The sequence below is a fragment of the Mastacembelus armatus genome, chromosome 21 (genome assembly GCF_900324485.2).
Source record: "Mastacembelus armatus chromosome 21, fMasArm1.2, whole genome shotgun sequence".
Lineage (NCBI taxonomy): Eukaryota > Metazoa > Chordata > Actinopteri > Synbranchiformes > Mastacembelidae > Mastacembelus > Mastacembelus armatus.
The window spans coordinates 7018121-7033056 of record NC_046653.1 but is presented as its reverse complement, the minus strand read 5'-3'; the positions used below and the strand labels follow the sequence as shown (position 1 = coordinate 7033056).

General features: G+C 36.6%; 1 protein-coding gene across 2 annotated transcripts in view; it reads right to left on the bottom strand.

Annotated features, from left to right (window-relative positions):
- Positions 1-14936, bottom strand: part of ube2f (ubiquitin-conjugating enzyme E2F (putative)) — a 41065-nt gene that overhangs the window by 5799 nt on the left and 20330 nt on the right. The window contains exons 5-9 of one of the 2 annotated variants that reach the window (XM_026295448.2): positions 14185-14252; positions 9692-9762; positions 8776-8833; positions 4416-4448; positions 3216-3294 (exon numbers count right to left, since the gene is read on the bottom strand). In XM_026295448.2, the coding sequence (XP_026151233.1) occupies positions 3216-3294; positions 4416-4448; positions 8776-8833; positions 9692-9762; positions 14185-14252 (309 nt within the window). The remainder of the gene's footprint in view (positions 1-3215; positions 3295-4415; positions 4449-8775; positions 8834-9691; positions 9763-14184; positions 14253-14936) is intronic. The other variant, XM_026295447.2, reaches the window with a different exon arrangement.

Genomic DNA, 14936 nt, shown 5'->3' with positions numbered 1-14936 from the left:
ACAGTCCGCAGTGTCAGCCACTTTAAACTACTTTAATTCCTTGTGAAATGAATATAAGATTTCAGAGTTACTATAAATAGTATATAGCATTTAAAATTTAAAATTGGAATATTTCAGATTTTAGTAGGCTATTACGTAAATATTAATGTACATGTGAACACAGCTCATGCTGTACCCTTTTTACAGCAATTAGCCAGTTCCATTTAAGTATCATCTTTACCCACACATAACTAACAAAAGTACAATACCACAATCAGCAACTAATATACACACACAGTACACACACTAAATTGCCCATGAGGATGCCCATGCTTCCTTTCAGCCACTTTAACCAGAAAATGTATTCAGAGGGCAGCCACAGGAGTTCCACATCAAGAGCCTCAACACACACACACACACACACACACACACGCATGTGTGCAGACAGGCACACTCCCACAGGTCCACCCACTTACTGCTGAAGTTGATTAGAGCAGGCTGTGACTCAGTGGGAGTGGGTCGTGGTTATGTGACTTTGTGTTTTCAGTTGTTGTGACTCCAGAGAACTGCACATCAAAACATCACCAAAACTTTCTGCAGCATGTATATTTTTTGATGTATGCCAAAAAAGTTTCATCTTATTAATTTATAAAAACATAAATTCAATCCCATAAGAACAATCCCACCTCCGTCTATCCCCATCAAATCACACTGCTTTTGCTTCCTCAACAGATCCATGTACAATTAAGGTGAATTCATCACTGTCTAACAACAGTTTCTTACAAAAATATTTCAATCTGACAATGTTTTCATGTTACAGAATAACAAGACATTTTTATGACATGTTTTCTCCCTGTTACCAGATACCAGTTTATTCTGTTTTTACAGGAAACTTCTCTCATTATTCTAACATATCACTTTATTTTGTTACATCACAAAACTCATTAAAACAAACTTTTCAATTGACACTGCTGCCTAGAGCAATCCCATGATACAATGTGATGATCCAGACATGTAGCAGGGTGTTTTTGTGTATTAAGGCCACAGGCTGCTCTTGTTTTGTTTGTGCCTTTGGATAATCATTGTGTGCTTGGTATCTGCTGGTATACCAACCTGCAGATAAGTGTGACAAGAATGTAAATAATAATAATTTGAAAAATATCTTGTAGTTTTAAAATTGTCTTGGAAAAAGTAGCCAAAACATTTCTAATTTCAACAAAAACTGAGCAACTATTTTTGTCATGATGGCAGCAATATGCTGCTGTACAATACATTAACCATCCTTTAGACATTAATTTCTGATTAAGCAAATTTATGCTGGTGTCAAAACAGAAGAAACTGAAGGATGATCTTCTACTGCTATAGTTGTAAACAAAGACAATATATTTAATAATTATTATCAGGCTTGGAGTATTGCAACTAAGTGTTTACTTTGAATTTCATGCAGTTAAAGGGGTTAGCAAAGTCAGCCACATTTGTTACATAACTGTGTTCATGGTTGCAAAATGGTGCTACTCAAATGGAGCGTGCCTCAGGTTTTCAACACACTAAGTACAAGATTTGGGTGTGACCATATGAGGTGATTTGTTTGTGCTACTGGCCAATAAAGTCTACATAAAAAGGTGAAGCCAGAATTAATATAGTCCCATTAGGTAAAGGTGCAGATGTATTTTACAACCTATTTAGTGAGATTAATTAATGGTCTGAGAACTTAATTAATGGGGGCAAGAGGGAAGTATCACCACGCAGAAGCAAAAAATCAATATAGGCAGTTTGTGGCTGCATGAAAAAATGGCCAGACTAGTGTGAAATATTCTTCTGTATTAGTACATAAAATTACTGCAGCACTGTTTTAAATGCTGTATCTTATGGCCTCTGTGAAATTTCTGAGAGGTTTTAGGTCATTAACAAATTAATGTGAGTTTCTGATACAGAATATGAAGACTGCCTTAATTTTATGAAAGGCTCCTAATTGACACTTTCCTCCTACACCAGTGACAAATGACTCATCTAAACAATCATGACCCCTGCTACAAACTGGCAACATTACTTGCACACATCACTTTCTCTTCCCCTCTCCCTCTCACCAAGGCAAATACAGTACACAGACAAACTCTTTCACATCTAATGGGGTCACAGACGAGACGTTAGCATGCACTACTGAGTACACCTCAATGTATCATGGGAAAGGGTATGTGCAGAGTGCCAAAGGTCAAATATTGTATTTTAAAATGCTTTAGTTGGCTTTACCTCAGGTTCAACTAACAACTATTTCCCTGGTCAGCAGCCCCACTTGCAGAGTTACATTAGATCGGCTGGCAATCCAGGAAAGCAACTGTATTCAGCTTAAGCAAAACACAGTGAACAGCAGACATACTGATAAAGAGCAGAAAAGAAAAGAGCTGATGCACAAGATAGAAATGAATGGAAAACAGGAAATGAAGACAGAAAGAGAGGGAACAAGATAAAAATCAATTAGCTAGGGTGCCTATCTTGGAGAAACAGCTTGACTTTTGTTTTGATAAGGGGAGTCTTGGCATTCCATTAGCTCAACATCTGTCTGGCTGGTAAGACCCTGGACCTAATCAGTAAATGTAAATGAATTGTAATTACCGTTCGGAAAAAAAGACAAACTGAAACGCAGATTGCAGATGTGCATTACCTAAAAACACAATCACTCTCACACAGTCACTAAAGAGAGAGTAGTGAGGGCTGTGGGAGTCAGAGAGACAGTGTCAGGTGCTGATTTGACTAACAAATGTGTGGAGCCTGTAGAGGCACTGACTTTAATAATTGTGCATGAATGAGCACCTTAAAAACAAAACAAAAGAAACCAAAAAACGCAGGTTCCATACATGCAGTTTTTGATTGTAATGTCATTCTTTGCTCAGAAAGGCTGCTGTGTGCTCTTTGTCTTCAGCCTACTCTATCTGATAAAAGCACTCAACTGAACGACACATAATTCCACCTACAAAGGCAAGGAGGGTGCACAGTCAGTGAAAGCTGCAGCAGAAAATGTAGTTCCTGCAGCAGCTGCGTGTCTAGTCCAAATACATTTTCTATCAGTTATCAACAGGAGCTAGGGTATAAATAGAATTATGGAGACTATAAGCATATCTAAGACACGATAGGGAGGCTCCTCAACTGAATCATCTGCATGTCGATGACTAAAGTCACTTTTCACACTGAATCTGTGTCTGATGATCAAAAAGAATTAAAGATCCAAGTGGAATCACCCTGATAGTGCCTAACCTTGTCCCTCAGGTGATGTTCTGCCGCATCAATGTTTAATGGATCATCAAAGTTCAACAGGTCCTGCAGCAGAGGAAAAGAGACAGAAGACATGAATAAAAAAAGTAAGTCAAACAACACAAGGCACAAGCTCAAACATTTTGTCATTTTATTAGATAAATGCACAGCAATAGCTTTAAATTTAGTTTTGCAATTTAAAAAAAGCTGCTGAATGAGATATTGCCCATTTCAGCACAATTTGTTCATGGCAATGTCACCCTGGATTCTGCAGCTGCAACAGAAAAAAGAGCATATTTACACTGTTGCCTTAGAGTTACTGTGCACAAGTGGGGCAGGAAGCAGAGTTATTAAAGAGATAATAAAGAAGAATGGCCTAAGAGGTTGTTTACCAATTAAGAAATATGACTTAAGGCATGACCATGTATTTTTGTAGATTGACAGTATTGACCCTCAGGATAAGAGTGGCTTCTTTTAAAATAAGATTGATGATAGATTTCTGTAACCTTACATTTAGCACTGTAGCCATATTTGTGACTAAATAATCACTTTCAGCTTCTTACTCTCTGCCTGCATTTGCAATTCAAATGTTTAAATAAGTGAGTTAAAAACATATTTTGTTTCCTAATTTAAAAGTGTAACATAAACTGAATTCATTTGATATTTAAAACCATGTTTACTTTCATATTCACAGCAAACAATCTTTTATAGCTTCCTTTAATTTCAGTGTATCTAGACATAACCACAAGCAGATTAGTTATGGATTTTTTTTTTTTTCTGAAGAATTTGTAATGAACTACTCTCCAACTCTGGGTGCATCTATAGCAGTTCCCACTACATTTTGCAAAAATCAATCTGAGTGGATATTGTTACTCTGATCTGAATTTAAAATCAATAGTGTCGATTTATTGCTTATTTGGTAAACCAGTGGGGCACTTTTCAGTTAAGTACTGTGATTTTGTTCAATATTGTGTGCTAAAGAAGGGAGCTCTTTCATTAGAGCTGAGAACTTACAATCATCTTCATGATCGATTTACCTTAATCGATTTATAATTTTGCATACAGTATGTCAGAAAAACTGTGAAAGCTTCCCAATCGGCCGTTATTTACCACAGTTTTGCGATAAAATAAAATGTATTTTTAGATAAGACAACAAAGTCATATTAATTAATTAAAGGAAAACTTACAGTAAACAAGGAGTTTAATCCCCAGACCACATCCTATTAAAAAAAGAAGAAAAAACATTAATGATCATATAGTCACATTGCAAGACAGTTTAAATATAAGTGAAATGTCACAGGGGGAGCCCAATAAATTTTGATGAAAAGTTGCAACAGCAAGCAAGTCAAAATACTTACAATACTGTATGTATATACTGTATGTTGTATTACAGATATTTCACTGTTTTTTTTTTAGTTTCTAATTAAGGTAACATTTATTTTAAAAGATACTGATAAATATAAATGACAAATTATACAAAACATTTTCTCATTCAATTCAAGGATAATGTGTGCAAGCTTTTGACTGGTAGTGTACATGTGGTGGACAAAATAATAGAAAAAGTCCATATACTTTTATAACGAAGTTGAAATGTACTTGATCACCTGACTAAAAAATTCTCTGACTTACAGTTCCCTCAAATTTTTACTATCCCACAATCAAAATTTTAGCACTAGAAACCACTGGTCTAATAATATTTTACCTTTATATTCATCCAAGTGCACATAGAAAACTGAAGTACGATTGCAATCATCACTGACAGTGTATTCACAAGACTCTATTCACTGAATCCCTCGAGTGTTGAAGAAATGCTTGCAATGAAAAAGAATTGCATCTAAGATGGTAACCACTATGTAAATAAATTCCTCCGCAATAACGTTCACAATACTTGCTCAAATTTCATCAACATTAATCTAGACATCAAATGCATAAATCTTCTTTCACTGTTCAACTAAAGAGACAAGTTTAACTTTACTGCAAACAGCTGTCAGCTTATCCATGGACTGACAATTTAAAGTTAACTCTCAAGGCATTATTTACAGAATGAATATTTGCATACTGTGCAATAAAAGAACATGAAAATGAGAATTCCAGGCTAAACCATAAAGATCCATTAATAACACACAAAAACACATGCTGAGAATTACATTATAAAACACAAGGAAACTACAGTACACCATATGTTTGCATGGATCAAACACAAAGACTAAAATACCAGTATGTATTTTCTTGGTGTTCAAAACCATCTGCCTTTGTTTAAAAAAGCTACACATACTAATTGAAACACTGGAACACTCTTACTGTTGCATGTCATATCAAGTGTTCTATTATTTTGAAGTTTGTCGGTGTAAAGGTACAGCCATTATAAGTTATGACAACATATTATTGAAGAAGACTTGTAGTAAAAGCAGCAAAAATAAGATATAAACAGAAAAATCCTTCAAAATCAAATAGTGTATAAGCATAACATTTCTGCTAAAAAAAACGCAAAGGAATAAAATGGTGCTTCATAAATGTAAATTTTGCCGATTTTACATTACAGGCCAGGACTGTAACAGTATTTTGTGTACAACAGTGTAAAAGTGCGGGGGGTATGAAGTAGTGGAGAGTGTTGACCACTGAAAAGGGACAGCATCAACCACTCAACACAATTGTTTCTGACTCACAGCTATTGCACTTACTTTTATTCGCATATTTTTGTGCACTCCTAGTGACACTTACTGAAACACATGAACCAGAGCCCAGCTACCGATAGTCTCACATTTATGACCACATCCACACCATATCTCTAACCCACCAACAGTCCAATAATGTTTATGAGCATTGTCAAAGGCCTCCGGAAATCTTGAAGTTTCCTTCAGCGTAAAATTTCTTGTCAACAAATGGCTGCAGGCCTTGAACAATATCTCTTCAAGGTGTAGACTGCTGTGCTGCAGCACAAAATCAGCAAGCAAGCAACAAGCAACAAAGAGAAGTTAAAATGTTGAAATTTCAAACTTAGCTAAAAAAAAAAAAAAAAAAAAAAAGCTAATCAAATGCCTAACTTCATTTGTTTGTACTCTACTGCGTTCATGCAGATGCACTGTGCTTTGTCCAGAGCTGCAAAGCACCCACTTTTGGGGGGGGGCCGGACAGTGTCAATATTTATCTGTATGTCTGTCTGTCTACAGTAATACCTTGTACAAGATGGAAAGCTAAATTCAACATGTCCAATACAGCAGCTTAAAACAAAAAGTTCAACAGAACGTAGCAACTTCTCATGGGTGACAGAAGCGAAGGCAATACCGAACACTGCTGACCAGCCGATTTCCATGGACAAAAATGTCTGTTTTTGCTGTATTACAGTTTTTGCAGTCATGGTATGAACTATTACAAAGGTATTAAATGTCTGAAACTGCCAACCTAGAGATGTACAATAAGGTTTGTGAGTATCTATGAGTTTGCTCAGCTGATATGACTATTGTTTCTCCATGAATATTTGGAGTGGGCAGGATTGAAGCCAAAACCCTTAATTGAGACATTCCTAATAAAAAAATATGTATTTTTAAATTGTTCAGTGGGCAACTGCCAGGACTCATTACACATGGCAAGTGACCTTGACAACGATCTGAAAACTAATTTGAGTGATCAAACTGGTTTTAGCCCTAACAGGATAGTTAGCTAGGCACTGTTAATAATTATTTATGCTTTAATAGTAATCAGACTGAGTAGTTTTAATTCATGTATCTGCACAGCAAAATTTTGCACAAATGTATTCATGCCAATTACATGAAAGTGGCAATGCCAGAGAAAGTGGCAATGCCAGAGACTTAAACCTCTTAAACCTGACTACGTGCTCAAAAGTTATTATTGCTATAATGAACACAAACTTATGCAGAGATAAGCATTAATCATGTATGCAAAGCTGCTTTCTTAGCACTGCCTTCTCAGAATCAATACCAAGGAAAAGCAACATCCAGACCAGCAAGAATACACAGCTGAGCTTGCATTATAGAACACAATGCACTATTTGAGCAATTATCATTTATTTGTTATCTGTAATAGAGATGCTCAAATTGACAATCAGAGTAAGGGAAGAGAAAATTATTAGCAACAGCAACATTGATGAAAGCAAAATGTTGACTGTTTCAGACTGTGTACATTTTTCGCAGCAGGAAATGTCAGGCTTATTTCATGCATAAAGCACAGTCGTTCATGAAAGTAACCTTGAGAAAGTAACCAAAATACCAATCAACCAGACATGAATGTTTCTTCATATACTCCTATATTAATGCTCCAAATGTTACTACAAAACGGTATATAATCACAGCCTGACAAATATTGTCTAAGCCAATCACAGCCCAGCACTAAAACGGCTGCATAAGATGCATAAATGGCAGCAGAATGAAACACAACAATACAAAACTGAGTTCTGAGAGTTTCCAGTAATGAACAGCCAAGAGCAAAGACAAACACAATAAATCAGTCTTTGGTCATTTCTAAAACTCATGACAATCATTCATTGCCAACAGTATCTTGCTGACTAAATGTCAGAATGCCTGGTAAGGAAATTCATCATAGTTCAGCAGAAGCTAAAACATCCTTAATGGAATATGTCTGCCAACAGTCTGACAAGAGCAAGAGCTTGCACAGATAGCCTAAGTGTGCAGCTGTGGAGAGAAAATACTGACATGGTTATAACTTGGCTAAGGCAAAGCAATCTTTGAGGATGCAGTTCTTAATTCAGTATGCCAAGCATAATTCAGTGCAAAATCTATGTGTAAAACACATGGCCATATCACAAGACGACAATGATGTGACATCACATCACACACAGCGCTGTTGTTGGTTTTGGTTAAAGGGCTTGGTAAACCGAGCGCCACCTACAGGTATATGTGACACAGACGCACACATGCCATGACACAAATGCACTGCAATCATGTTAAGTCACTTTAGGTGCACTATTATTGTGGTGGGGTGTGAAACCTAAAGTGCTACTGAATTGTTTCCTGGCAGAAAATTCCATTTGTTCTGGGTGTATCATGTAAATAAACATCACAGCACAATATAGCACAGCAGAATATAATGTGTTCAGTGAGATCGGGACTACAGCTGTCACAATTGAAATAAAACATAATTTATTTGGAGTGCGTTTTTAAATATGGCTAAAGAAGAAGAGTACCTTGGATTGACATAAAGGTATTAAAACTAAGGAATAAGTAGGACAGGAAGTTCCAGATGTAAACAGAAAGGACTTAAAGGGTGACTTGATTGATGGATGACCCTCTGATGTGATCATGTAGGTAGGAGGGTCATAAAATCCGTTACAAATAATATCTGTCCTTCCTCTTCTATGTGGACAAAACATGCAATTCATGCAAGCTACAACATGCTATGAAATATCTGCCAACTATGAAATGGTGAAAAGATCTACTCCCTGTCACATTTACTTCTCCTGTTCCAGAAAACATGTCCACAGTAAAAAAATCTCTGAAATATTAGAGTTCTAAAGAAGAATAACATGTTTTAATAAAAGGCAGATTCCTTTAATAAATGCAATATATCTACCTTTAATGTTCTGGTAGGGGCCCAGCCTGTGCCATCAATAGAGTGTTCCCGCAACAAGCTGGAAAGAAGAAAGTCACAGTCAATTTTTATGTTATCTAATATAATCTGTAGAACTATACTGTGTTTCTGTGTATGTACTGTAAAGTCCTGATTGCCATTTCCTCATGCAGAGCATGCAGAGTACTGAAACATCAAGTATTGCATATCAATTTTTTCGTTAGAAACTAGTGAATATATTGCATCCATGTTTTTAGGCCAAAAGACGTATTATCCCTGAGTAGATCCATAAAACCATCGTCCTCCTCATGAAAAGTGTTACTTCGGTTCATTTTACGGCTGATTTCGCCGTTTATTCAATAAAGATTGACATAGCAAGCTTCTGTGAACCACATGAGGCCTCAATCAAATTTCTAATGACAGTAAAATCAGCCAGTCGCATTGTTTGTCAGTGACGACTGACGTATGTTGTAGCCAATGAAAAGCCTTTTCCAACGATGTATTTTCCACTGTATTGCGGACGAGGGGGAGGGGGGATTTAAACGGCCCACACCACTACAGTAAGTTTCCTTGACAACGCTGGGCACGCAGCGGGCGCAGCTACGGTGGGAAGGGGAGTCATGTTTCATATTATACACCGTGAAATAACTAACTGGAGAGCTTTTCCTTTAAATGACACCAAGGTCACCAATATAACCCTTAAAATGTAAAGACAACAGCTAGTTTAATTTGGGTATGTGTTGTTCGGCCACGTGCAAAAAAGGGGGCGGGGTAGCTAACCGGTTTAAGGGATTAAGTGTATATTTCATTAGCTGCTTCTTTATAGTATAAAGAACAACAATGTGAAATCAATAAAATTAATCAAGACAACGTAAGATGAAGAGAAGATAAGTCCTGGAGAAAGAGCAAACAGCATTACCTCAAACAGATCTCTCCATTCTCTGTGATGTTAGGGTGCCATATTCTGGTCAGACATCTCACTTTAGGAGGCTGGAATTTAATCCGGACAGAAAAGCAAGAGGAGAGAAGGAGAGAGAGGGTAAGACATTTTTATTCATTTTATTATGTCATTTAATTTAAAAAAAACTTTAAATCAGAATCAGATTTACGGGCCAAGTACACAAAATGAATTTAACTCTTCAATGTACCAAAAAAAGAAAATATATTGATTTTGATTATTATTATTATTATTTTTAATTATTATTATTTAGAGAGTCTAAAGTCTTTGCACAAGATGTAATCGGGCATAACTAAATATTTTACTGCTGCAATATAAAATAAAGTGCTTATCTTTTGGCTTTAAGGCCCCATCAGTGACCACTATTAAATCAGTGCACAAAATAAAGGTTTCATCAGTAAGTAAATGCATAAGTAAATAAATGTGATTATGTAGTGATGTATATAGACATTTCCTTCTACAACATTACAGTTATACAATTACCCCTTACACCAATCACCCATAACATTATGACCACTGACAGATAAAGTGAGTAACACTGATTATCTTGTTACAGTGGCAAATACCAGTGTGTTGGGTATATTAAGGAGCAGGTGAACATTAAACCCTCAAAGTTTATGTTTTGGAAGCAGGAAAAACAGGCACATGTAAGGATCTGAGTGACTCTGACAGGGGCCAAGCTGTGATGGCTAAATGGCTTGGTCAGAACATCTCCCAAACTGCAGATGTTGTTGGGTGCTCCTTGTCTGCAGGAGTTAGTACTGACCAAAAGTTGTGTAAGGAAGGAAACACAGTCAAGAGACAACATGGTCATGGATGTCCAAGGCTCACTGATGAGGTTAACCTACTGTTGATTAAACTTTCAAATTTCATTTATGCGTTTCAAAAAAATCCCATTTTGTTTGAGGCTCTGTTGCAATATTTGAAATACTGTACATTGGTCTCTATGAAGAGAAACATTCAGTGACTATATGGGTGATATCACAACTAGAGTGGGGAGAATGTTGAATTTGTTTTAAAAAAATATCCCTAACTTGTCCTCATGATCAGTTTTCACTCCTTATGATATCTTTTTCACTGAATGGTGGACAAATTTGTGTTTCTCTTCATGACAGTAGAACTATGAAAGCAAACAGAGTCACAGAAGATGCAGAGTAAGCTGCAGAGTGATACAAGTGCCAACCTACTTCTGCATTGAGAGCACAGTATTAGGCAGGTGGTCATAATGTTATGGCTAATTGGTGTAAATACATTGTGGTTTGCTAAGCTACATCAATATACTGAAAAATCTGTTATTTTAATTTCAATTTTCTTTGAAGATTAAAAGGCCTGTCAAAAAAAAATCAAAAATTGTTTATAAGCAAAGATGCTACATGTTTCTCCAAGGATAACTAAGCTGTTCTTTGTAAAAATACTGCCCAAACTAATTATTGCACAATGTTGCAAGACAGTGTCTTAAAGGAACTGATGAAGTACAAGGACGAGACAGCTCCATTCTGTTTAATTTGGGCTGAACTCTGTGAAGCCCTTGGGTCCAAGCACAGACATCCGGCATTTACCTCTGGCTTATAAGGTGGGTTTCATCTGCCCCAGTGTGTGTGCTAATTAATCTTTTTCAGCCTCTCTAAGGGTCTCTAAATTGCACCTTGTCTGTGGCCTAATTTACTACTTGTACAGCTCAGCTCACTTATTTGATTGTTCCTCATTTCTCACTTGACCAGGAAATCATTCCCATCCTTGTTGTTTAAGGTTGTCCCAAGGCTCTTATTTCTGCTCTGTGAAGAGATGATCATGGTGAAGGAGAGCCCTCTGAGGAGCTGTGCTGATATCAACACATTACTCTAAAACCGTATTTCCTTTCTCCTCACATCTTTTATAATTTTGCTCTCATTACAGCAGAATTCTGTTTAAGACAGATGACAATCTGGCTTAAAATACTATCTTGACATTTTAGGCTTTGATGAAGTGACTTAACAAAATGATTTTTTTTAACCAGTAGCTACAACAGTTAAGGCATACCAACGTTTGGGAAATGCCGTTTGGCAAATGTCATAATAATCAGGATCTGGATAAAGGTCTGTATAGTTCTGTAACATACTGCAGTTCATGATGGAAAATGTAATCATTATGTTGACTATAATATAGAGCACATCTATAAATAAAATGTATTTTCCTTGTTCCTCTCAAATATAACTCCAGTATTCAAAACAACTTCGTAATAATGAGCAGATAAAATGTTTTCATATACCAATTTCAAGCAAATACTAAACTAAAATAAATCTTTTCTCTCTCTGCAGTCTTTGTGCTTTGGAACTGAATCTTACACCTGTTTCACCATAATCTGAGTCACTTCTCAACATTAGCGGTATATAGTATCTGGTTAGTTTGGTTTTTGGCTGTCTGGTCAAATCAAGTTAATTTCAAAAAGACACCACTGTTAGCTTTGTGCAAACTGAAGAGAGCAAACATTTTAAAATGTTTGGTCTATCAGACAGACTGTTGAGTGGAGGTAATCCCTTTGTATTTCATTTATTTCAACCACAAAAGATAAGTGGGGAATGTATTGAGATGATTTCATGACAACTGCTTTTTTAGAGGCATTTACCTTCCCATGAATGAGGCTTTACGGCTACAAAGGGCTAATATAGACACTCATCCAAGCTGAAAAACAGGTGCTTTTTCCTTGGAAATTTAAATTCCGCATTTACATTTTTTTCATTAGGCAGCTGTTACTGCCCAAAACGACATACAAATGAGGTACAATTAAAGTCACAGTAAATCAAGGAGAAGCCTTCTAGAATTACTGCCTTAACAAGAGCCCTAAAGCTTGCAGGTACAGGAAATAACATACAAATGTCTGGTAAATTAACTTATTTAGACAGAGCTTGTGAGTAAAATTGAGAGGCAGAGACAGAAAGAAAGAAAGCACAATGGGTAAGTAAGTACTCTCATAAGAGGTAGGTCTTCCAGCAATTTTCAAGGATATAAAGGAATTCTACTGCACAAATTTGAATTTGATAACTCATTCTACCACAGAGGGACACGATAATTTAACAGCAGTAGGCCACACTTCATGAATGATGAATAAACATTTCATGATCGAATGTTTATTATTTAGGCTCCAGCAGATCCCTGTGACCCTGGTTAAGGAATAAGCGGGTATAGATGATGGATGTTTATTATTTATATTTTTGGGGCAGGTATTATACAACAGCTGTTGTAAAAGATAAAGATACATTCATCTGCAGACATATATTCATATACAATTGAAATCACTAAAAACGGCATAGATTCACACAGAGGTTAACCGATATATTGGCCGAGCCAATTAATCGGCCGGTTTTTTTGCACATTTTAATTAATCGGCATCGGCCCATTTCGCTGCACATTAGGGCGATTTATAAGCAGGCACATCTGAGACCAGCTAAGCGTTGAGAGATGGAGCAACGCACATATTGTAGCCATGCCGCGTTTACATTTTACACACAGAGGTTCAGCTAATGATGGCAGGGGAAAACTATTCATTTCCAATGCGGAATTACAATCTGAAAGTAGAAATGCGTGAAATTCAGACGAATATTCTTGCTAAAACACGTAGGATATCTTTCCTCAATAAATGTGTCTGTGCGTCCGACACACGCAACACGGGCACGATGCTCCCACCAAAAAATACACTTTTAATGAGGAAAGTTAATGTGCATGTTTTAACCAGAAGTTTTCTCTGAATTGCGCACGTTTCTACTTCCACATGCAAATGACTTGTTGCACATATGATTTGTTTACGCATATTCTTAGACTATGGCCCTTTGAATTATAGCAGTGTCTGTCAACAAACACAAGGATCGTGAGAGGTACCCTGCAATAAATCAATCCTCAATAAATGTTTAATTTAAGCAATTAAATCACTTTTTACTCCTGGTGAGATGAAGGGGGAAAATTAAAATCGGCCAAGAGAATCGGCATCATATCTCGGCCATCGGCTGCCCTGATTTCTGAATATCGGCATCGGCCAGAGAAAACCCGTTTCAGTCGACCTCTATTCACACATAGGCAAACACACGCTGGCATGATGAGATAAAGTCTGCGGGGCAAGTGTAAACTGGGGAATACACAAAACAAAGTGGTGCACAAAGTCAGCTGCTCTTCAGATAAAAAAAATAATGTTGGTGCAGGGAAAAAATAATCTATTGGCTGGCTGTGTGTTCCTATATGAGTTTTAAATTAAAAAGAATGCTACACTGGTGCACACATTTGAGTTGAGGAGAACAATTTTTGAGCCAACAAGACTCTGGCCTTAAAGACAGCTTCACATGTAGAACAGGGCTGGAGAAAGACAGACCACAGGCTGGCAGCATGTGTAGGAAGACTTTCAGTTTACCAGGCAAAAACAGAAAGATATCAACTAACAGACACACAAATTGACTGATGACGGGTACAGTAAGTGGGACACTCACCACCATGTTATAGGCTTCAGGGACATCTATTTCAAATTGAAACCTTCCACTTTGGTAGTAACCTTCATCTGAAAGACAAAAAAGGAAGAAAGAAAGAGAAGGAACATATTGACTAAAACATGTTTTATAAAAACATCCACTGAAAAAGAACATTCAGTTATCAAATACTGATCAAATTGGATTTAGAAACATGACATCAAGACTTTTTAGGAAGGTTCTTCTGAATTCAGTGTTTCTCATGGCACAAAAATAAAATACAAATCCCTAAAGAATTCCTCTGTAACACAAAGATCAAAGCCAACAAACGGTGTTCAATTTCATTTCCTGTTACTGATTTTAAGTGAATAGTTAAACCTTTTCCTGTCCTCATTTTGGTCACCATTTTCAGGAACTTTTTTTAGCTTCAGGTTACAGTAGCCATTCAGCACAGTAGCAACCATAAGTGACTTAATGTATGCCAATTTACTTAGCACGGAGCCAATGCAAAACAGTCAACTACCTGTTTTAATAAAATGTGTCAGCCATGTACACAACAGTATAAAAATATGGGGGAAAAAAATTTCAAATTAACAAGTGGACCATAGCTGAAGACTTCTTTTTTGTTTTTTTTTTCTAGATCCATCAATGCAGTGGTCTCATTGAAATAGAGGAGATAAAAGTCTGAACTCAGTGTAATAGAAGGCAGTGCAGATTGACCAGCTTAGCCAACATCAACAAATTTGTTACAAGAAATGAGAAAAGCAGTTGGATGA